The sequence below is a fragment of the Hemicordylus capensis genome, chromosome 6, assembly GCF_027244095.1.
Source record: "Hemicordylus capensis ecotype Gifberg chromosome 6, rHemCap1.1.pri, whole genome shotgun sequence".
Lineage (NCBI taxonomy): Eukaryota > Metazoa > Chordata > Lepidosauria > Squamata > Cordylidae > Hemicordylus > Hemicordylus capensis.
In genome coordinates this window covers 11,133,574-11,158,265 of record NC_069662.1, presented here as the reverse complement: position 1 = coordinate 11,158,265, position 24,692 = coordinate 11,133,574, and the positions used below count along the sequence as shown (strand labels likewise).

Here is a 24,692-nt window from a genome sequence, read left to right as displayed (position 1 = left end):
GATTTTTTAAAAAGAGGACACACAGCTGTATGCAAAGCCCTAAACAGCTTGATTGATTAAGTGCCATCAAGTCAGTGTCAATACCTAGCGACCACATAGATAGATTCTCTCCAGTATGATCCCTGGTATTTAAGAGAACGTCTTCTTTGCCATGAGTCCCAGCACCTGCTAAGATCATCTGGAAAGGTTTGCCTGTGGCTACTGCCAACCTGTCTGGCGGCTACTCAGGAACGGGCCTTCTCGGTTGCTGCCCCTGGATTTTGGAATGCACTCCCTGTTGAAATAAGATCCTCCCCATCTCTGGCCACTTTTTAAAAGGCCCTGAAGACGCATTTATTCACTTTGACTTTTAATTAGATTTATAATTTTAAATAATTTTAATACTGGGTTTAAATGTTTTTAATCTTTTAAATGATTTTAATTGTTATTTGATTTAATCTTTTAAATGATTTTAATTGTAAACTGCCCAGAGACGCAAGTTTTGGGTGGTATGGAAATATTTTAAATAAAATTAAAAAAAATTATAAAAATAAAGAGAGTTAGCCATGACTAAACACCAGTGAGACCAACTTGTTAGGACTAACTCAATTCACAAGGATATATATGCAGTTCTTTGTTACTGTGACTAAGGCCGCCTTCACACATAAATGGTAAACTGGAGGCAAACATGCCAGAGGTTCAGGTTTGCCGCTGTCCGAATACGGGGACACACGGTTCCAAAAGAAAAGCGACCGGAGTTTTCCGAGTTCAAACCTGAATCTTCAATCGCAGTTCAGATTCGCTGCCGAAACCTCCGGTCAGAAAGCGGCATTGTGTCATCTGAAGGCTGCAGCTTATCTTCAACTGGACCTGAGCATAGTAAGCTCCTCCCTCTTCCTTCTGATAGGCTGCTGCAGCTTTCCTTCATGCAAAAGGAGGGAGTCCACTCAGCCAGTTCCTCCAGACTCCAGATCGGATAGTCTGTGAGGGCAGTGGGGGAAATGGGGACAAACTGCAGGACCATGGATCCCGTGGTTTGCTGTTATGTGAGAAGGAGGCCAGGCTTAATTTCCAATAATATATAAACTGTTAAGTCAGAGCAGCTGCAAAAGTTAAGATTTTTTTTAAAGGGAGCAAGAAAGAAGGAGGCCATGTCTCCAACATGCTTAGAAGCCCAGCACAAATATCAAACATATGGGAGTGCAGTGCACTCGGCACATGCTCAGATGCACTCTTATTCTAGAACCCGCCCTTCATGAAGTGGTGATCAGTGACTGGCTGATCCAACCAAGATAGAACCAAGCAGTGCCTTTTATACCAGTTATGATGTCTAAATACTGGTCATGTATAACCATGAATTTACTCATGTGCGAGTACTTTACAGTGTAAAGTGGGTCCTTTTATGGGTCCTTGCAATAACTCTTGAGAGTGTTTCTTTCACATGTATGAATACTCTGTGCTTGACATGAAACTCATCAATATACAGAATCCACATCAGTCTATGGTAGCCTCTCAAGGTGATTTAAGAGACTTCTGAGCATCTCCCACATCTCGAGATTTTTCACTGTCCATAGTTGGACTGGTAGATGTGGTCAGCTCCTCTGGACTCCCATTCTCGAAGGCTTTCAACTTGGTTTTCATTTCATGCTGATGGTCCCGGCTGTTCCCATGCCTAATGGTGGACATTTCTGAGGCTGTTCCTTCAAAGAGCTTGGCCATGAAGCCAATGCCAGCTGATCGGATGAAGGCACCACCGCTGAAGGCGTAAAGGATAGGGTTGATGCTACTGCTGAAGAAGGCAAGAGCAACCAAAGTAGGTCTAGCCATCTGTGCTACCTCTTTGACCTTTGTGGAGCCGCTCCACACAGCGACCACATCCAGAAAGTTGACCACATGATATGGCAGCCAAAAAGCAGCAAAGGCTAGCACAATGAGGCTGATGAGCCGGCCCGTGCGGCGCTTCCGGCGGAAACGGGTCTCCTGTAGTCGTCGGCTAATAGTCCCATAGCTGAAGATGATGGTGACAAAAGGAAGCATGAATCCAGTGATGGTTTCAAAGAGGTTGTGGAAGACCAAATAATTGACTGTCGGGTGGCTGAGGACACACAAGGGCCCATAAGGCGTAGGTGACACTTTTCGGAAGAAGATCATTGGGATGGCCAAGAGCATGCCCAGAAACCAAATGGCCAAAACCAGGAGCTGTATGGTACGTTTGGTGCGAATATTCTGTGAGATGAAGGGCCTAGTGACTGCCAGACAGCGGTCCAGGCTCATGAAGGCAATGAGGAAGACACTGACATACATGCTGACCCCGCAGGTGTAATGGCAAAGTCGACAGACAACATCGCCCAGTTCCCAGCGCCCAGCGCTTAGAAGACGCAGGTATATGGGTGCAGTGAGCAGCACGACCAAGTCAGCTATGGCCAAATGGAGGATGAGGAGGCAGGTGATCGTCCGCTTCCGGACAAGGCAGCCTGCGCTCCACACTACAAAGGCATTGCCGGGGAAACCCAGAAGGAAAGCAAGTGAGAGCACAGCTATGCCTACTGATGCTCCCGGCAGTGAAGTCGGCACTTTGGAGGAATAAGTGATATTCTGGGTTGTGTTTAACGTACTCATGGTCCCATTGGATGCCAGCAAGAGTCAGAGGATCTGTGTGAGACAGAAACGGGAGAAACAATGTCAGAAGTTGATGCATTTCTGCTTCCCCTCTGCTTTTAACATCTTGAAGCCTGTAACATGCTAACAGCATGTTGAAATTCAGTCCTCTGCAAAGAAAACAACAGCATTCTGCAAGCCAAGAACAGAAGACACATCCATAGATGTGGAGAAAATAATTTCAGATGGCTTAAGTAGTGAGTCAAGCCCCATCCAGTATAAGGAACTAAAAATAAACTCTTACAAATTGTGGGATCTTATTCTTTCTTCTCTTCACCTTCCAAACTCTAACCAAATCTTTTTATGGGGGTGGGGAGCAGAATTCTGAGATACTCATAGGGATGGAGAGCTGGTCTTGTAGTAGCATGAATTGTCCCCTTTGCTAATCAGGAGTCACCCTGTTTGGATTTGAATGGGAGATTAAATGTGAGCACTGTAAGATATTCCCCTTAGGGCAGGGGAAGGCAAACTTGGCCCTCTAGCTGTTGTTGAACTACGACTCCCATCATCTCCAGCCACAACAAAGGAATTATGCCTTAGGGGATGGGGCCATAGCCTAGTGGAAGAGCACCTGCATGCATGTAGAAGGTTCCAAGTTCCCTCCCTGGCATCTCCAAAATAGGGCTGAGAAAGACTCCTGCCTGCAACCTTGGAGAAGCCACTGCCAGTCTGTGAAGAAAATACTGAGCTAGATGGACCAAGGGTCTGACCTTGTATATGGTGTGTTCCTATGTCGTCTTATCAATCAATCATCAGAGAAGCACCAGCAGGTTCGAACACTGGTGTGTGTGTGTGTGTGTGTGTGTTTCAAAGTTCAAAGTGCGGGGGGGTGTGCCACGTTAAGGGCGGGGGAGGATGCACTTACCCCTCCCCTCACTGGCACTCATTTTTCGTAAAAGCCTTCAGGGTGTCAGTGTACCTCCCCCCCCCCTTCGGCTGGAAGTGGCCGGAAGTACCGAGTGCGCGCATGCACGTCAGACAGGTATGTGCATGTGACGTGCGCATTCAGCAGGGAGGTATACTGCTGCCCCAAAGGCTTTTATGGAAAATGAGCACCGGTGGGGGGAAAGCAGGGGGAGGAAAAAGTGCACCCTCCTCCACCCTTAATGTGGCACCCCCACCCCCCTCGAGCGACCCCCACCCTGTTCTGTGCACATCCCTACTATCTCCCACGTAGTATGAGATGATGCCTTTCAGCCTATATTACAGGTCCTTTTAGTCCCCTTGATATGATGCAGCCCCAGCCTATGCATGCAACCTTAAAAGTACTGTTGAACTCTGAGTTCAACAGTATATTTACTCCCAAGAAGTAAATATATACACCAGTAAAAGGGCTTGCAGTCTTCAAGTCAATGAATGTCTTAGCTCTCTGTGACTCTAGGCTTTTCCTAGCTCTGTGAAGTCTCTTTCCCTGTGCTTTCCAATGGGGGTGTTTCCACATTTTCTGAGACATGAATTAAATTTTCAGGGATTTTGGAATTTTTTTTTTTTTTACAATAGTCTGGGCAAAAGGTCTGGAACCTCCTTGAAAAAAATGCCATGCTTCTATCTTTCGTGGTTTGGTCTGGGAGTTTCCAGTCAGTCAGTGAGGCAGCTTGCAAACAGCTTAACCTCTTATCTGTATGTGACTATAGGAGTAGGTAGTGTATATACGTACCTAGGCGGAGCCTAAGTAAGGGCAAAGTGAAGCCATAGCCTAGTAAGGGTAAGGAACTATGGGCAAGGTGAAGCCAGAGCCTAGTAAGGGCAAATTGAAGCTCTGCCCTTCGAAGGGCATGATGACGTCACTGCAGGGAGGAGTTGAAAGCCCTCCAGAGAACATGTCCAGGCATGTCCAGAGCATCCCTCCTCCTGTACCATGAGGCCTACCCCACCTGACATGTGAAGACCTATAGGAAGTAGGTCCCACCCTGCCGTTCAATGCTTATAGTGTTGCGGCACCATCAAAAACATAGGAAACTGTTATATACTGAGTCAGACCATTGGTCTATCCAGCTGAGTATTGTCTTCACAGACTGGCAGCGGCTTCTCCAAGGTTGCAGGCAGGAATCTCTCTCAGCTCTATCTTGGAGATGCTGCCAGGGAGGGAACTTGGAGCCTAGATGCTCTTCCCAGAGCGGCTTCGTCCCCTGAGGGGAATATCTTGCAGTGCTCACACATCAAGTCTCCTATTCACATATGCAACCAGGGCAGACCCTACTTAGCTATGGGGACAAGTCATGCTTGCTACTACAAGACCAGCTCTCCTCTCATCCTATGCATGTTTACTTGGAAATATCCCCACAGGTCTTCCAGTCATGCTTACTCCTAAGTAAGTATGACTAGGATTGCAACATGAAATCAACAGCAATTGAGAGAGAGGAGAGGATTTTGCATTTGTTTGGGGCTGGCATTTTTTAAGGGAGATCTCACTAGATGCCCCTGTGACTGAGCAAGGACACAGGCTCTATTTTCTGGCCATGATCCTTAGTTAAAATTGTGGGTCCCTTGCCAAAGGGGGAAAGATCCACAACTACCTAATAATTGCTTGTATTAATATTTTTAATAATTAATTTTAATTGAATAATGTGCTGAAAATTGACCTTGACCCCTGAACACCATTGTGGTTGGTTCCAGCCCATCAAAACATTTGAATTATGCACCCTCGGGTTAGCCCCAGAGCAGGGTTGTTTTTTTAGAGAGAGAAAATAAAATGCTCTTCAGATTAACTAAATAGGGTATATTCAGCATTTTAAGAACCCATATACATTAACTTTGTACTATGGATTCTGAAGTTGAAAGTTTTCCCCTTTTAAAAAGAAAAGTTGCCCTGCAATTAATGCTGGATCATCTTTTCTTTGCCTCTGTGATGAGGGTAGCCTGGAGTTTTATCCTGAGAGGTCCCTGAAACATCAGCCCTATCCATCCTCAGCACTGTACCTCCAGTGACTGTTGCTGGTGTGTATCTTATGTTTCTTTTTAGATTGTGATCCCTTTGGGGACAGGGATCCATCTCATTTATTTATTATTTCTCTGTGTAAACCTCCCTGTGCCATTTTTGGAAGGGTGGTATAGAAATTGAATGAATGAATGAATGAATGAATAATGCTTTTTGTGTGTGATGTATAAGTAGGACAATTTCATACATTCTGATAAGTACAGCTTCTTAAAAACACTAAAATCATGATCTCTTTCATTATGCAGTGACAATGCCTTGCTGTCTAAGAAACAAGGCTTTTTTTTTTTAACCAGTTCTCCAAAAAACTGGCAGGACTGGGCCCTTCAAATGGTGTGGTCTAACCATTAAGTGTTCATCAGATCTATGACCACTAGAGGCTTTTGATGTGTGTGTGTGTGTGTGTGTGCGTGCACAGGTAGGCTGACAGATGCAATTTCTATTTATCTGACGCTTGTGGGTGGGAAGTTTGTATTTTGTGTATTCACTAGGAAATGAGAGTTCTGGTTCTTTAGCAATCAACTAACACACACTAATTAAATGCATCAACATTACTGACCAAGACTAAGTCCTATTGAGGATAGAGAAAGCAAGCAAGCAAGCAAGAATGAAAGATTAAGAGCAGTGACAAGGACTAGTTGTGAAACTGTGTCAGAGGAGAAGGGACATTGACAAGGATTGAGTGAAAAACAGTGTCTGAGGCCAAGGAAATCTAGATGATTAAAAAGTGACAAGAACACAGGGTGGGGGTGGGGAGAGCCTAGTTAGCTATGGGCCAGGTTGAGGCTAGTAAGAGGAAGCAGAGTCAGTATAATTGTCCTTATTCAAGTTAATTCCTAATCCAGGCTAATTCATATTAGAGATGTAGGAAGAAGGGGGGGAGAGATTTGTTAAAAACGGAAGCAAAGAAACAGTGACAAGGACTAGGTGCAAAACTGTATCAGAGATGGAAAGGGGAGGGAGAGAGATCCTAGTTAGGGGACAGGTCTAGGCAATGTAGATGAAGTAGAATCAAAGAAAATTTGAGATACCACAGTCTATAGAACTGTGGTTTTTAGAGATATGCTTGCACTAAAAAGACACCTGTAAGAGTATCTAGCACTAAGAGATAATGTACATTGCATTAATAGTTCACTGAGAACTCCTGATTAAATAGAGGCAGTCATCAGATCAAGCCGGAGTCTGTATTGCCCTAGTCACTAACATTCTAACTTAGAATCACTGGAAACCAACCAGACTAGCTAATACCTCCCAAGAGAAATTATAAGAAATTAAATTATTTCTTATAAAAGTCCATTTTCTCTTCTATAAAACAAATCCTTTTTTAAAAAAGAAATTAAATTTGTTGACAAAACAATTACATATCAGACAATTTCTGTGTGTGTGTGTGTGTGTGTGTGTGTGTGTGTGTGTGTAAAAATGAAAATTGTGTAGGCTTACTGAAGTGAATTGATTGCTGCTTCCTGCTTGTATGTACAATGACATATCTGTGTGCATTCATCTTACATGATGGAGCTACATACAAGATTCATGCATGGACATGTAGGATATTTCATCATGTGTGTAGGCCAGACCTTATGCATGTAGAGCCATTCACTTTCCTTACAAAAGAACAGTGAACAACTAAATAGCAATATGATGTGTGTGTACGTGTGTGTTAAATACATCTTGTATGTTGTATATAACATAATGTATGCTGACTCTGCTGTACATATGTTTTGAAAATTGTTTGTTTTCTCATCAACAGTGCAGAATTATCCAATCTAAACACTTTAGAATTCTAATCAATTCTGTTTTTCTTGGCTCTGTACTATATTTTATGTGTTTTCCAAAGCAGCCAATCATTGTCTGCTCTAGATCCACACAAAGACAAGTGCCTGCTTTTTGAAGTATGAAAGGTCTTTTCCTCTAAAAGATGAATATTGATAAGATAGCTCACAGGCAGCCAGGGAACTCCCAGCCTGATGTTACAAAGCTCAGGATTGGGTTTACAAAGCATACTAGTACTCCAGAGAGTCAGTGCTGTGTAGTGCCTAGAGTGTCAGACTAGCAGGGGCATTTGCTGCTTCGTGGCTTAACCTACCTCACAGGGTTGTTGTGCAGATACAACGAGGGAACACGACCTTGAATTCCTTGGAAGAAGGGGCAGGGTATAAATATCATACATACATACATACAATGTAGATGGCTACAGTGGCCTCCTTTTCACGTACAACATATTCTGATTGTAGAAGATCATTGCTGTCTAGATTGTTACATAATGAAATCCCCAGATGTCTAGGGAAGAGCATACTGGCATGCCCCACCACCATGCTGATGTGCTTCATATATAATAGCAATAGCAATAGCACTTACATTTATATACCGCTCTATAGCTGGAAGCTCTCTAAGTGGTTTACAATGATTTAGCATATTGCCCCCCAACATTCTGGGTACTCATTTTACCGACCTCGGAAGGATGGAAGGCTGAGTCAACCTTGAGCCCCTGGTCAGGATCGAACTTGTAACCTTCTGGTTACAGGGCGGCAGTTTTACCACTGCGCCACCAGGGCAATGCTGGACACTTGGTTGGTGGGGGGAGGGCGGCCTGCATAGCACAGCCAAGGGATACTGTACTTGGTAATGCCTGAAAAGGACTCACATACATACATACATACATACATATGGTAGCATGTTCATAGTTTGCCAGGGAGGATACTTGTTTGAATTTAGTCCCTTAATATAATGCCATGCATGCAGATGTGTCAAAATTAACTAAGTGAAAAAGATTAACAGGGTGTTTCAAAAAAGTAGTCAGTTTACAAACATCTGATTCTTCGGAGCTGCCTGACAGTTTGGTACCACCGACTTGTCTGTAAGCAATAGTTTTTTGCTTCTGCAGATGAGTTTGTCTGAGACAGCTCTGTAGGATCAACATCTGAATCTGACTGTGTATCATCAGAGCATGGCTTCCTACCCCCTCCCCACAGAGTGGCACATATCTCATTGCTATAGGCATACAGGAAATCATTTTTTAATATCATTCACAAAGGCCAACATTCCAGATAGCTCAGGATTGGCTTACAGGGTTGTTGTAACTGCAACGCCAGCAAGTTCTAAAAACAAGAACTCACTGGAGTTAGAAAACTCCACCTCACAGGCAGCCCACCTCACAGGGTTGTTGTAGTAAGTCTAACTTGAAACAAACAACTAAAACATAAAAGGATAGTATTATTATTTTTTAAAAAAACCACACATGAATTAATAAAGCCTCTGGTCAGAAAAGCCTTTTCACCTAGGAAAAGATAAGGATCAAAGGACACATGGTTGGGGAAAGCCAGCATGGTGAAGTAACCCCATTTACGACGACAGGAGGGACCCAATTTAAATTATCACAGGCTACAGGGAAGCGGGGGCGGGGCAGGGAATACTGTTGCGCGAAACTATTTAGGCAATTACAAATACTGTAGGAGAGATCAGAGCCTCTCTGATCCGATAAGAAAAATGACCCTGCACTTACCACTTGTTGGTTCTTTGTGGTCTTCACAGAGACAAAGAGGGGAAATTCTGGTGTACCTCAAGACATTAAGCCTTGGTGCGGTTGGGCAGGGTCTGCTTAGTGCTTTCTGGTTGTTATCATGCTGAAACACTGAACAGACACACCCCAGCCACAAAGTTTGAAGGGGCCCAGCTTTTAAAACAAGTATGTAGAGCCCTTTCTCTAACCCACCACCGCCATAGGTTCTCTTACAATTGAAATTAAAGATCTATCCATGACATCTCTAGTTTCACTGCTGAGTCTGGGCCGTATAACGGGGGGCATGTTGTGTGTGGGTGAATTGTATAGAAGTGAAGAGTTTTGAGGATCATTTACAAGATTTGCAATTAAAATACAGTTTCGTTTTAAATTGCTCCCATTTGTGTTAACTATGAACTTAAAGGAAATGGGGGTGGGAGGAAAGACATTAATAACTTGTTCCTAACAAGGAACATTTTAGCATTTATAAGTAATATGTTCTTATTGCCAGGGCCGGATTAAGCTAGTGGTTAAGCTAGTCTCAAAGTGGTTTACATAGAAAAATAAAGAGTGTTTAGATTATTCTCTGTCTCCAAAGGGCTCACACTCTAAAAAGAAAAATGTGGTAGGCACCAGCAACAGCCACTGAACAAATGCTGTGCTGGGCCTTCTCTGAAAAGGCACATTTAGCAGAAACGGGAAATTTTATCTAACATGGACCAAATAAAACAGGTAAAGTTTTAACTTTAATTCCCAGTGGGAAGCCAGACATGCGGGGCCCTTGAAAATGTGGGGCCCATAGCAAATGCTACATTTGCTACTACGTTAATCTGCCATAGCTTATTGCCCTTCCATAAAGGAAAGGCTGAGTTCAGCCACATGACCATTTTATAAACCACTAAGATTTGCCCGTGGTTTATTTAATTTTCTATCTTGGCTAAATTTATTTATGTATTTATTTATTTATAACATTTGTATACTACCCTAAACACAAGTCTCTGGGTGGTTTACAACAAAACAATCAACACAACAAATAAAAAAGTTAAAACATTACAACAATTTAAAATTTAACACATTAAACTATTAGAAACACAAATCAGTATCTAATTAAAAGCTTGGGTGAACAAATGTGTCTTGACTGCCTTTTTGAAAGTTGTAAGAGATGGGGAAGATCTTATTTCAGCAGGAAGCGTGTTCCAAAGCCTCAGGGCAGCAATGGAGAAGACCCTTCCCACCCAGAGTAGCCACCGGATGAACTAGTGGCAACTGCTGACGAACCTCTCCTGATTATCTCAGTGGGCGGTGTGGTTCATATTGAAGAAGACCATTCTGAAATGTTAAGGCTAGTGTAAGCCTTGAATAAAGAAAAAATGCACTTGGAAATTCTGAAACAAAATTCCCCCCAAACTGTTCCGTAACTTGACCCCCACTCCAATAATAAAAATTGATTACTGAAACTTTTGGATAGATGAAGGGGTCAGCTATTTTGAGGGGATGATGGGATCAGAAATCTTGATCTTGAAGCATTTTGGCACTAAACATGTTGCGCATGAAGATATTGTACATAATCCTTTATGCATTTAATAAGGGTTGTAACTGAGACACATTTCAAGGGGATTAATACTCTTTGACCTTCCAAATATTGGATTATACCCAGTTCTGAATATCCAGAACTATATGTAGGCTTTCTTTCTTTCTTTCTTTTTGGCTAGAGGGTCTTCTGTATGACCTATGTGATGATAGAATATATGAGGGGCAGAGAAAAGGCTCTACATACTTGTTTTAAAAGCTGGGCCCCTTCAAACTTTGTGGCTGGGGTGTGTCTCTTCAGTGTTTCAGCATGATAACAACCAGAAAGCGGACCCTGCCCAACCCCACCAAGGCTTAATGTCTTGAGGTACACCAGAATTTTCCCTCTTTGTCTCTGTGAAGACCACAAAGAACCAACAAGCGGGGGGGGGGGGGAAGAGTCTACTTGCCTTCCCTCATACGATGCAGGTTCCAAATAGGACTCCACCACCCATGTGCTGCCACGAGGGGCATAGCAGCGAGTGGTGCAGCAATCCGGGGGGGGGGGAGGAATCCCAGCTGCCAGGAATCCCACAATGCACTGTGTGAACAGCATCAGGCACTGGGGAAATTCCTGCTGCCATGTTGCTCTTCCCCGACCCCCAGCCCTACTGTCCAGATGGTTGCCAGAACCCTGAGTGCCCACATAACCTGGGCACGAGGTAGGAGGCACATGTGCGTCTCCTAAAACTCACTTTTAGCCCAGGTACAGAAGGAGGGCTACCCGTGGGGGAGTGCCAGAATTGGGAGTGAGCTCTACCTGGGGAAGGCCTGTTCTACCCACTGGTGGATTAAAGGAGAGGCAGTAGAGGCGACTGCCTAGGGCGGCAAAATCCCCCAGCGGCAAATTTTGGTCAATGATTTTTTTAAAAAAAATGTCTAGAACTGCCGCTGTGCAGGAGTGCAGAAAGGCCCGAAGCCGGGCGATTGCAGTTATTTGGGAGGTGGTCGGGCTTGGGTTAGGAGGGGTACTGCCTCCCTCTCAGCACACCCGCAAATTTGTCTTGCCCAGGCTTTGACCCACCACTGTCATAATTTGGGAGGCAGGTGGGTGCGAGGGAGCTCTTGCCACCATGCTTCTGTGTGGTGGCAGTTTTAAACATTCAAACAATAGATTTAAACTCCCCCCTCCTTCCTCCCTTGCCACTGGGCGGCAAATCTTTGGCCGCCTACGGGCAGCAAGGAGGTTAATCCCCCCCCCCAGTTCTACCCTTGTTGGGTTGGTGGTTTGAATGACCTCAGAGTTCAATGCCCAGTGGTTGGTTGGTTGGTTGGTTGGTTTCTTTCTTTCGTTATAGCAACCAGCAAAAGGGTTGTCCTTCCTCTGGGAATTTCTATTTTTATTATTATTATTATTATTATTATTATTATTATTACAAACAATAATATATTCGATTTCTATACCACCCTTCCAAAAATGGCTCAGGGAGGTTTACACAGAGAAATAATAAACAAATCTTATCCTCTTCCAAGTCTTGTGTCGCTCCTGGGATGGATTAGCCTGGGATTAAGCCAGGCCAATCCGAAATGGGTGCCTGGTTCAAGGAACAGATTTGGCACAAACACCATGCTAACCTCCCTTGAAGAGCAAAGTTATTATTTCTTGATCCCCTAGAATGGGCCCCGGCATGCCCACGTCAATCAAAGGTGGCAACCAGTACCAGAACAGTCACTACTAGCTGCAACGCACTGAAACTGTGGGGCAACTTCCTGGCAGTTCTTGCAATCTGTGACACAACTAGCTAGAGGAAAAAAAGTGGGCGAGGGAGCACAAAATGTACCGTGGTATTTCAGATGAGAGGTTTGTACTCAGAAGAGGGCAAACCTCTTTTCCTGCTATTTTCCATTTTGCCCTTCACAGTAGAAACAGACAGATCAGGTTGGTGCACTTTTTCTCCTTGAAAAAGAAAAGCAGCGGAGGGATTTTTAATTAGGCAGATGCCTAACTTAAGGCTTAAGTTGGAGCTAGATTTGACTGGTACTCAATGATTCTGCAACTCTGACATCTCTCACCAGGTCCTGGGCACCACACAGGATTAAATCCAAAGTCACCATCTCTCTGATTGGTTCCGTGACTAACTGTTCTAAGGCACAGTCATTTGGCACATCTAGGAATTTGGACTCTCTCTCATTACCTGAATATGAATTTACCCAGTCTATGTGTAGGTAGTTGAAGCCACTCATTATTAATGCCCTGTCTCTCTTTGATGCCTCTCTTATTTGTTTCTCCAACTCCAGGTTACTCTCAGCTCTTTGATCTGGAGGGCAATAGCACATCCCTAGTAACATATTTCCTTTCAGGTATCATAATGTTACCCATAATGATTCTGTGGAGGACTCTGGTCCACCTAGGTTTTCTAGCTTATTGGAATCTATCCCTTCTTTGATATACAGCGTCCCTCCTCCCTCAACCCTCCCCTCCCTGTCCCTTCTATAGAGTTTATATTCAGTAATAATCGTGTCCCATTGGTTCTCACCATTCCACCAGGTTTCTGTTACACCCACTTTATCTATGTTTTCATGAGTAACCAAGTACTCCAGCTCACCCATCTTGGCTCAGAGGCTTCTGGCATTGGCATACAGGCACGTATACGCTGGGTCCCTCACCTGGTGTTGGCATGTGCTATCCCCCCTTACCATCATTTGACCCATTTGGCAAGCTGTCCTGTGCTTCCTTCTGCTCAACTCCTGGCTCTACTTTGTCCCCTTCTGGTTTATCCGAAACATGCTCACCCTCACACCTTACGGGATTTTGCTGGCTGAAGCAGATACCACCCTGTTCCCACCGGCAACCCTCCAGGTGTCATTTTAAAAGTTGCTCTTCAACCTTCTTGGTTTTTAGCGCCAGCAGTCTGGTTCCATTTCAGTTCAAGTGGAGCCCGTCCCTTTTGTACAGGCTTCACTTTCCCCAAAATGTATCCCAGTGCCTAATGAATCTAAACCCCTCCTCCCGGCACCACCATCTCATCCATGCATTGAGACCCCTCTGCTCCACTTGTCTCACTGTCCCTGTGCATGGAACAGGTAGCACTTCAGATAATGCTACCCTGGGGGTCCTGGACTTCAGTATGCTACCTAGCAGCCTAAATTTGGCTTCCAGGACCTCCCAACTGCATTTCCCAGCATCGTTGGTGCAGCTGACTCCTCCCCAGCACTGCCCAACAGCTTACCTAGATGCAGGTGACATCTGCAACCTTCACACCAGGCAGGCATGTAACCGTGCAGTCTACACGTGGGTCACAGACCCATCTCTCTATGCTCCAAATGATCAAATCACCCACTACTAAGAGACCCGCAACTTCTGGAGGAGTGTGCGAGAGAATATAGGTGCATCACCCAAGGAAGGGGTCCCTACTAAGGGAGTGTTTCCCCCCTCTTCCTCAGACCGATGTCCTCCTTCCCTGAGATTCTTATTCTCCAGGACAGTGGGATGCCTCTACCACATCCCAGTGGGTCTCATCTACACACCTCTCTGCCTCCCTGAGATTCTCTAGGTCAGCCACCTTGGCTTCAAGGGAACGAACTTGTTCTCTGAGAGCCAAGAGCTCTTTGCACCAAGTGCACACCCACAACTTCTGCCTCTCAGGCAGATCGTCATACATGCGACATTCTGTGCAATACACTGGGAAGCAGCCCCTCCCCTGCAGGCATTCTACCTTCATAATCAGTTTTATTGGGTATTTAAAGTATATGGGGTTTGAAGATAGATACTGGGTACAGTTGTCAGCTAATGGTTTTTAGTTTTGTCCTCCAAGAAAAGGACAAAGGTTGGGAAGCACTCACCTTGTTCTTGCCTTGTGTGTCTCGCCACAGCTTTCCCCGCCAATCTCCTCCAAAACTCCTGCTAAACTCCTTCGTTATCTGTTTGCAAGCTCCTGGGAGCAAAGCTCCTCTGGTCCAAGCCTTGTATTCAACACCAGCAGTCAAATTGACTCAGCTCAGGAATGTGGGCCTCCCACAAGCTGCGACCCTCACCTGGAATGAAGGAATCCTCCACTCAGGCTTCTCCTCTGGCAAAGACACAAATACTGCCAGCCAGCCAGCCAGCAATCCTACCCTAGGAGATTCCCAGCCATAGCAGACCTAGCTTCTCCTTCCCCTCTTGTTTTCCTGGTGATTTATTGATTTATTTTATATCCTTTCTGTGGAAATGTTGCTACAAGCTTGTTGCGCCCTCCCTCCTCAAGATCAGCAAACAACTGTTTCTCAGGAATGCAGCTTCCTCTTTCCTCAGCACCATCAATCAAACTGTCCTCTCTCCCTCAGGTCTTGTAGACTTTGCCAGGTAATGACGTCACTACCTGGCGCATGTCGCTGGGCAGTCATTAGCCGGGGGGCGGGGGAGACGGGCAGGTGGCTTCCTCAGCTCTGGTTCTTTGCCAGATCTGATGAGAAAGGGAGGGATGCAGGCAAGTAGGTGGGAGGCTGTGGAGGCCAGTGGTCACTGTGGTGGTGCCAACAGAAGCCACCAAAACTCCACCATAATAATTCTCAACTTTTACCGTAATTTTTTTAAAATCTGCAATTTGATGCTGATTGTGGTTTTTAACCTGACTTAACTCGTTCACTTAATTTGGTTAATTTTATTGCTTTTATTGTATATTGTATCTATTTTATTGTTGTGAGCCATCCCGAGCAGTAGTGTTCTGGAGGGTTGGGGTATAATTCAATCAATCAATCAATCAATCAATGGAACCACAGGCCACTGCCCACACACTGTGCTACTGTTTTGTGACATGGCATAGGAGAAGGCACATGAGCAATAGCACATGTGACTGCTACCACCATGTACCTCCTTGTGGTAGGATCTAAACCCAGGGTCAATGTCAGAGGGACAAGCTGTTCTGTGTGACGCATGATCTAAATGCCCAGCTTTGTGAACCAGCTTTTCCCCGTAGCTGGCCATGCAAGGCTGGTGCCAAGCAGTTATTCAGGTCACCTACATCATCTCACATTAACATCATGTGCTTCTGTGGTTTCCCTCCACCACATCCGTTCCCCTTTCCCCAAAAGGTAGACAGAGCTTGGCATTGTTCTTGATTTGCGGCTTTACCAAGCAGCATTCGTGCTACCCCCCACCCACTTCATAATCATCAGTGCCTCAACTCCTCCAGGTCTTGAAGCTGGGACACCTTTTCAAAAATGATCAGCCTTGGAGCATCTGATAGTGAAAGCATCCTGAAACATGTACAGAGTGCCTTCAGCATCACCATTGCAGAATCAGAATCAGCTCATTGCTCGCACACAAATGAGATCATGACATTCTAGATCAAAGGAGAAGACTTTAAGGCAGATGGACATATTAAGTTGCCTTCTACTGAATCACACTCTTTTCCGTTCTAGTTCTATGTTGTCCACAATGACTGACAATGGCTTTCCATGCTTTAAGGTGCTGGTTATTACATTAAAAGCCCTGCATGGCTTGGGTCCCAGCATCAGACTTTGTGCTCAGAACTAGAAACAGGGGCCATCCCATGAAACTGGATGTTGGGAAATTTAGGATCGACAAAAGGAAACACCTTTTCCACACAGTGCATAATTCATCTATGGAATCCCCTGCCACGGGATGTGGTGAAGCCACTAGCATGGATGGCTTTAGAAGGCAAATTCATGGAGGACAGGTCTATCAATGGCTACTAGTCTGGTGGCTATAGGCCGCCTCCAGCCTCAGAGGCAGGATGCCTCTCAATACCAGTTGCAGGGGAGCAACAGCAGGAGAGAGGGCATGCCTTCATCTCTTGCTTGTGGGCTTCCCAGAGGCATCTGATGGGCCACTGTGTGAAACAGGATGCTGGAGCAGATGGGCCTTGGGCCTGATCCAGCAGGGCTGTTTTTCATTTAATAAAATAGTCCAATGAAGTCTGGCCCTTGATGTTAAAAAAAAGGAAATCCCAGCTGGGCATGAGTGACCTGGGAATGAGACACCACGATTTCAAGATGTGAGGGATTCAGCCCTGACAAGAAGTGAAACCTTCCCTAAGATCAAATCTTCATCAGCCACCCATGTGCTTGATGATCTCTGCTGAAAATTACTCTTTTGGAGAGGAAGAGAGAGAAGTAAGAGGAACAGATGAGGAGGACAGATGGATGGGCTTTTCCAAAGGGAATTTCAGAACTGCGCAGTTTAGGAGCTGGGTGCACTCACATTTTGTGATCATGTGTGAGGGAAACAAGGGTGGAGGGAGAGGAAGTGGTCATTTGGGGGGAAAGGAGCTGGGTCGGATGGTACTGTTGTACCCAGCATTTTACCAAAGAAGGAGGAATTGCCCTCCAAAACAGCTCCTCTCTCCCAATCACCTCTTCATCCTCCGACTTTGCTATTTATTTTTTATTTTATTCTATTCTATTTCTACATTTCTATCCTGCTTCTCCTCCAAGGAGCCCAAAGTGGTGTACATAGTTATGTTTATCCTCACAACAACCCTGTGAGGTAGGTTAGGCTGAGGGATACATGACATGATACATGACCAGGGATTTTCCTGGCTCACAATCACATGGACATAGAAAGCTGCCATATACCAACTCAGACCACTGGTCCATCTAGCTCAGTATTGTCTACACAGACTGGCAACGGCTTCTCCAAGGTTGCAGGCAGGAAGCTCTCTCAGCCTTATCTTGGAGATGCTGCCAGGGAGGGAAGTTGGGACCTTCTGCATGCAAATGCCCTTCTCAGAGTGGCCTGGTCCTCTAAGGGGAATATCATACAGTGCTCCCATTCAAATACAAACCAGGGCAGGCCCTGCTTAGCAAAAGGGACGATTCATGCTTGCTAGCACAAGACCAGCTTTCCTCCCAAGATGTGAGTGTGCACAGCTCCTGAACTGAATATATATTTTAATTATTTATTCATTCCATGCCCCTTCACTACACTATAGTTCAGGCTGGCTGACCATGTTAATATAAACCAACAAAAATCAAGAAAATTGAAAAAGTTAAAAGGCAAGTCGGAAACCACTTTTAAGTTACAAATTGTAAGAGTTTCGAATTAAAAGGTTATAAATTAAAAAAACCTAAGACCTACCAGATAGAGCAGCATATAATATATTAAAAAGCTTCTCTAAAGATGATGATGATGATGATGATTAATTATTATTATTATTATTATTACATTTATATCCCGCTCTTCCTCCAAGGAGCCCAGAGCAGTGTACTGCATACTTCAGTTTCTCTTTCACAACAACCCTGTGAAGTAGGCTAGGCTGAGAGAGAAGTGACTGGCCCAGAGTCTCCCAGCAAGTCTCATGGCTGAATGGGGATTTGAACTCGGGTCTCCACGGTCCTAGTCCAGCACTCTAGCCACTACACCATGCTGGCTCTTTTTGTGTCTTCAATTGTTTAAGAACGCGGGGTGGGGGGGATGGCTAAGCTTTTCCGGGAGGGTGTTGTACAGCCAAGGGGCCACAAGTGAAAAATCCCCATCTCTAGTCCCCACCAGCCAGATTTCCATTAATGGCAGCACCATGAGCCAGGCTTGAAATGCCAAATGAAGGGCCCTGGCAGATTCCTATGGGGGCATGTGGTCCGACAGGTACCCTGACCCCAAGCCATGTAGGGTTTTAAAGGTCAAGAGCAGACCTTGTCCATCACATGAATAATCATGTGAACTGCCTTCTTGTCTATGCATCCATCCTTGGTTGCCTAGTGTCACGTGCCATGCCATGCCATGCGAGCCAGCATGGTGTAGTGGTTAGAGTGCTGGACTAGGACTGGGAAGACCCGAGTTCAAATCCCCATTCAACCACGAAACTCACTGGTTGACTCTGGGCCAGACAGGTCTCTCTCAGCCTAACCTCCCTCACAGGGTTGTTGTGAGGATAAACATAACCATGCACACCACTCTGGGCTCCTTGCAGGAAGAGTGGGATATACAGGTGAAACTCAGAAAATTAGAATATCATGCAAAAGTCCATTAATTTCAGTAATGCAAATTAAAAGGTGAAACTGATATATGAGACAGACGCATTACATGCAAAGCGAGATAAGTCAAGCCTTAATTGGTTATAACTGTGATGATCATGGCATACAGCTCATGAAAACCCCAAATCCACAATCTCAGAAAATTAGAATATTACATGGAACCAAGAAGACAAGGATTGTAGAATAGAACAATATCGGACCTCTGAAAAGTATAAGCATGCATATGTATTCAGTACTTGGTTTGGGCCCCTTTTGCAGCAATTACTGCCTCAATGTGGCGTGGCATGGATGCTATCAGCCTGTGGCACTGATGAGGTGTTATGGAAGACCAGGATGCTTCATTAGTGGCCTTCAGCTCTTCTGCATTGTTTGGTCTCATGTCTCTCATCCTTCTCTTGGCAATGCCCCATAGATTCTCTATGGGGTCAGGTCAGGCGAGTTTGCTGGCCAATCAAGCACAGTACACTGTATACTTTTGGGGGTTTTGGGGATTTGGGGTTTTTATGAGCTGTACGCCATGATCATCACAATTATAACAAATTAAGGCTTGACTTATCTCGCTTTGCATGAAATGCGTCTGTCTCATATATCAGTTTCACCTTTTAATTTGCATTACTGAAATTAATGGACTTTTGCACGATATTCTAATTTTCCGAGTTTCACCTGTAAATGTGATAAATAGATAAATAAAATTTAGAAGCCATGACATTTTCTATCTAGGATAGAAAATCCTCAGAACTGGTTATATGACAGTGCTATTGCAGAAGAGAGTGATAGTAGGCACTAGTGATTGTTCTGTGGGGAGGAGCAGTGGAGTCTGTGGGGAGCGTCTTTGGCAGGGGGAAGAGAAATGGGGATGCTTGACCAAGGTCTGAGTTCTAGAGGAGCCTGGATGGTCCACTTTACCATATATACCCAAAAAGAAGATAGCCCTGAGTTTAAGATGACCTGCTTAAAATTTATGGGTTAAATATAGGTTATACTATTTACCCAAAAGGAAGAGGTCCCTGAATTTTGGATGACCCCCCACATTCTAACATCAAAGAACTTGGAGAAAACCTAGTGTTGGATTCAGGTAAATACAGGACTTTTCTCATTGTCACCACTCACGTTTTACAGCATAGAAGACAACACAACTTTTGTATAACATGAGTTTTGGAGCTGCACAAATGATCTTTTAGAACAGTGAAATTTTTTTTGAACTGCATCTTTTGTATCTGGTTACACATTTTAATAAAACCTCTGGATGGAAGCATAGATAAATTATCTCTTTATCTGTGCTTGTCCACATCTGTGCCTTTAGCCCATCTCTCTGGGTGTGTCAGATGACCTGCTGCAATAAGGTGGCAGCAATCAGAGGTTTCCAGAGAACAAGTACTCCTGGCATGAGCTGGTTCTTCTGCTAATTTCCCTGTTGTTCAAACCTACTATGGAGGATTGCCAATGCTGGGCTTCCTCCACTCAATTTCGAATGTAGGTTTAGATATGAGGTGTTGGGAGGGGACTGGTAACCCGGGATTGGCAGGTTCAGAGGACAAAGAAATGAGCAGAAGTTCCCACTCATGCCAGAAGTGCTCACTCATTGGGAACTTATTTGCAGAATGCTGTCAGAATCCTCCTTCCCTCCCCACCTCCCTCCCTGACCACATTTGCACGCAACGGGGAACCAGAGTTGCAGGGGCAGGAGGTTTCCTTGCAGTTACATCTGAACATGTGCAACTCTGGTCTCATCCCTTCCACATTCTGATGTTGTGCTCTAGAGACTCCAGTTTGAACCCTCAGTTTGTAGTGAGTTTCACTGTTCAAAACCAAGGGTAAAGGAGCCTCCACTGCATCTGAATGCAGCACTGAAGGCTGCATTCGGCTGGACAGGAGTTGAGGAAGAAGATCCTTCCTCTCTCCCTCTGTGACTGGCTGTGTGGTCTGGGGACAAGTCATGCTTGCTACCACAAGACCAGCTCAATGAGACTGCAGAGAGGACACTCTTCCTGTCATCTGAATGCAGACAGGAGAGCGGGTGGGGGTGGGGCATGGACAGAACCATGGGTCCATTAGACTCACGGTTCCATGTCATGTGTGAATGTGGCTATCCTGTCTTGCTCTTTTCTCTCTCAAAATGATGCTTAGCGCTACAACATTTACAACTGTAGCATTCTCATTCCAATTGTCATTTAGCTGGAAGGAAATCACATTCATTTCAAGGGGATTTCTTCCCAGGTGGGTGTGCAGAAGACCGCGGTCTGAGTATGGACACTTACCTGGAAGTAAGCCCACTCGACAAAGACATAAGCCCCTTTTTTGGTTAACTGGGGCTTGCTTCTGGAGTTCCAGGGTTGCTAAGGCTGAAACCTTGTGCACATAGGAACATAGGAAGCTGCCATATACTGAGTCAGACCATTGGTCTACCTAGCTCAGTATTGTCTTCACAGACTGGCAGCAGCTTCTCCAAGGTTGCAGGCAGGAGTGTCTCTCAGCCCTATTTTGGAGAAGCCAGGGAGAGAACTTGGAACCTTCTGCTCTTCCCAGAGCGGCTCCATCCCCTGAGGGGAATATCTTACAGTGCTCACACTTCTAGTCTCCCTTTCATATGCAACCAGGGTGGGCCCTGCTTAGCTAAGGGGACAAGTCATGCTTCCTACCACAAGACCAGCTCTCCTCTCCCATTGAAACAAAATGGGAGACGTCCCATTGAAATGAAATGTTTACTCAGGAATGAGTAGAAGTGCACAGGATTGCTGTGGTAGCTGATTAATCACTAAGGTTAGATCATCCAAACTAATTGGACGAGGCATAGGAAGCTGCCTTCTTCCGAGTTAGAACCTTGGTCCATCAAGCTCAGCATTGTCTACACCAGGGATTCTCAACGTTGGGTCCCCAGATGTTATTGGACTTCAACTCCCATAATCCCCAACCAAAGGTCACTGGGGCTAGGGTTATGGGAGTTGAAGTCCAATAACATCTGGGGACCCAACGTTGAGAATCTCTGGTTTACACTGACTGGCAGTGGCTTTGCAAGGTTTCAGGCAGGAGTCTCTCCAAGCCTTACCTGGAGATGCCAGGGTGAGAACTTGGGAGATTCTGCATTTAAGAATACAGATGCTCTTCCACTAAAGAGGAGGAGAGATGGCCTTGTGGTGGCAAACATGACTTGTCCCCTCAGCTAAGCAGTGTCTGCCTTGGCTGCATATGAATGGGAGACTAGAAGTGTGAGCCTTGGAAGATTAGGTGATGGAGCCTTAGGGGATGGAGCTGCTCTGGGAAGAGCATCTAGGTTCCAAGTTCCCTCCCTGGCAGCATCTCGAAGATAAGCTTGAGAGAGATTCCTGCCTGCAACCTTGGAGAAGCAGCTACCAATCTGTGAAGACAACACTGAGCTAGATGGACCAGTGGTCTGACTCAGTAAATGGTAGCTACTAAGCTACGGCTCCATCCCACTAAGACAGGGGTGGGCAAATGTCATGTTGGTCAATTGACCATAATGAAATTTCAGTTCTATTTGACCATCTCATGGCTGGGGATGATGGGAGTTGTAGTTCAACAACAGCTGAAGGACCAAGTTTGCCCGCCCTTGCCCGAAGGAGAATATCTTACAGTGCTCACTGTATGTCTGTTGCATCCCCTGGTCAGAGATGCTGTTGCCATACATAGTACAGAATACAATGTGATATGAGAGTTATCACCGTTCTGTATTAGGCACATAATTTTGCCGTCTTGCCACCTTTATACTCAGTATCATTCTGATACCAGTGTTGATTAGTTTTTACATAAAGTCTTATGTTCATAGTCTTAACTTTTAGCTTCTTCTACTGCCACCTTAGGTGGCACAGCAGGGAAATCCTCAACTAAGATGCAGAAGGTTGCCAATTTGAATCCTCACTGGTACTATATCAGGCAGCAGCGATATAGGAAGATGCTGAAAGGCATCATCTCATACTGCACGGGAGGAGGCAATGGTCAACCCCTCCTGTATTCTACCAAAGAAAACCACAGGGCTCTGTGAGCGCCAGGAGTCGACACTGACTCAACAACACACTTTACCTTACTTGCTATATTATGTTCTAGGTAATTTTATAGAAATCCCCTATTACCTTGTAGGAGTAGATTGTGTTAACTGTTCTTTTGTTTACTTTGTTGTTATGCTGGTCCAAAATAAAGACTTGAGACTTGAGTACTCACACATGTAGTCTCCCATTCAAATGCAAACCAGGGCAGACCCTGCTTAGCAAATGGCACCTTTCCTGCTTGCTACCACAAGACCACCTCTCCTTCCCAATTAATCATAGATGAATAGTTATGATAGATCATTCGGACAATTACAAAGGCGAACCGGATCAATTGGGCAGCAGATTTAGTGAGAAAAAAAAGTTTCTGTGCAAACACTTCTTTCAACAAAGCAGATGGCAAGGGACTAGTCTAGCAGACATTTCCTGTGTGAAGGCGAATGGGAAGTGCCTCATCTCAAAATAAGCAAAAGTATGCTTTGTAACACCCCCCCCCCCACCACACACACCCCATGCAAATACCGCATACAATTGTGGATGAAAAAAACAATTCTTCAGGAAAGCATAATTGTTTGCAGCTTTAGTGGGCTGACAAACCGATTCGTCAGCCAAGGCTTTTCTAATCCAGATTTGGTCTTTGTAAAAATAGATTAGATGAAATCGGGGTGGCGGGGGGGGGATATTGCATTCTAGCTGACTCATAAGACCAACCAGTTACAGGTTAAAGGGAGGTCAGAAAGACTTGAGAGTTGGATGGTCTCGCTCTAATATATGTGGAAGTCTTATCCTGAAATCTTTAAGATATTAACTAGGCTGTGGCTACTGAGTGATCTGTAGGGGCTGTATGGTGTAGTGGTTAGAATGCTGTCCCCCGCCCAGAATGCTCGACTAGGTTGAAGAGCTCTGATTCAAAACTTCCCCATTTATCAAGCTTACGGTGTTATTTTAACCTAGTCACCCTCTCAGACTGACCTACCTCGGAGGATTGCTGTGGGGATCAGGCGAGGATGGAGAGACTATTGAATAATACCCCAAGCTCTTTGGATGAGGAGTAGAGGAACATGACCACATGTTGCTGAGCAATTGGCCATAACAAAAATTCTATCACCACATGCTCAGAAGCAGTCTCTCCCTTGCTACCACATCACGTCTCCGGGAACTAAATTGACATATTTTGATGTTTCTCCCTCTCCCAAGTCAAGCTTTCCTAGCACTTCTTCAGCCTTGCTGAAGATTCAACATGCAGCCCATCCTTCCCGCCCCAATCCCGCCATCTTGGGAAGCAGGGAAATCCAGTCCCTCACACACTCACCGCCTTTGGCTTCTATATCTCTTGGTGCTGGTGCCAACTTCTCCAGACGTCTGCACCCTGAGGCTTCTCTCATTTGGAGACGTACATCACCCCTTCAGGAGCTGCTGAGGTGGAAGTGGTTTATTTGTTGGTTTCATGTGTGTTTTTTCAATCTTTAGCAACCCCCAGCTCCAAGAGGAAGTGCTCACAGGTTTCAGAAGGGTTGAGCAACCAGGGGTTGCAAATGATAACTGTGAGGTTGGGTGGTGCATACAGAAATGTTCCAAAATAATCCTGCCATTGTCTCCATCTTATTCAAAATACATCTCCCATTTCCCTCACCATATTCCTAGGCAGCATACATAGGGGGCGATTCTCCTTCCAATTCTACAAAATACATTGTTTCCAAAATAAGAACAGGTGGTGTTTTTCATTCTACTGAAGAAAGGAAAGTTGCTTGCCAGCTGCTATGAAACAATATTTATTTATTTTATCTATTTATCATAATACCTGCCAATACCAGATTTTGCATGGACAATCCTATCACTCTTCCTCTCTCCCTTAACAGGGGTGTTGCTAGGTACTTAAAAGACCCAGGGCTTGGGCCCACAGCTTACCCACATTTTGATAATGAAACCCTTGCATGCTCTCTTAAAGGTATCCAACACTCTCCTCCCCACTAGTTTGCTTCACCCTAAAAAGCCAATGTGGTTTAGTGGTTAGAGTGCTGGACTAGGACCGGTGAGACCCATGTTCAAATCCCCATTCAGCCATGATACTAGCTGGGTGACTCTGGGCCAGTCACTTCTCTCTCAGCCTAAACTACTTCACAGGGTTGTTGTGAGG

At 45.0% G+C, this 24,692-nt stretch overlaps 1 protein-coding gene across 1 annotated transcript; it reads right to left on the bottom strand.

Moving 5' to 3' along the window:
- Positions 1 to 347: 347 nt before the first annotated feature.
- Positions 348 to 23,975, bottom strand: LOC128331432 (leukotriene B4 receptor 1-like). The gene is made up of 2 exons (XM_053264837.1): positions 23,868 to 23,975; positions 348 to 2,631 (listed from the first exon to the last, which is right to left on the bottom strand). The coding sequence occupies exon 2, from the start codon at positions 2,596 to 2,598 to the stop codon at positions 1,492 to 1,494; it is 1,107 nt and encodes a 368-aa protein (XP_053120812.1). The 5' UTR covers positions 2,599 to 2,631; positions 23,868 to 23,975; the 3' UTR covers positions 348 to 1,491.
- Positions 23,976 to 24,692: the final 717 nt, after the last annotated feature.

What these genes read in the sequence shown, in the direction of transcription:
- LOC128331432 (XM_053264837.1), bottom strand. Translation starts at nt 2,598, where the DNA reads ATGAGTACGTTAAACACAACCCAGAATATCACTTATTCCTCCAAAGTG.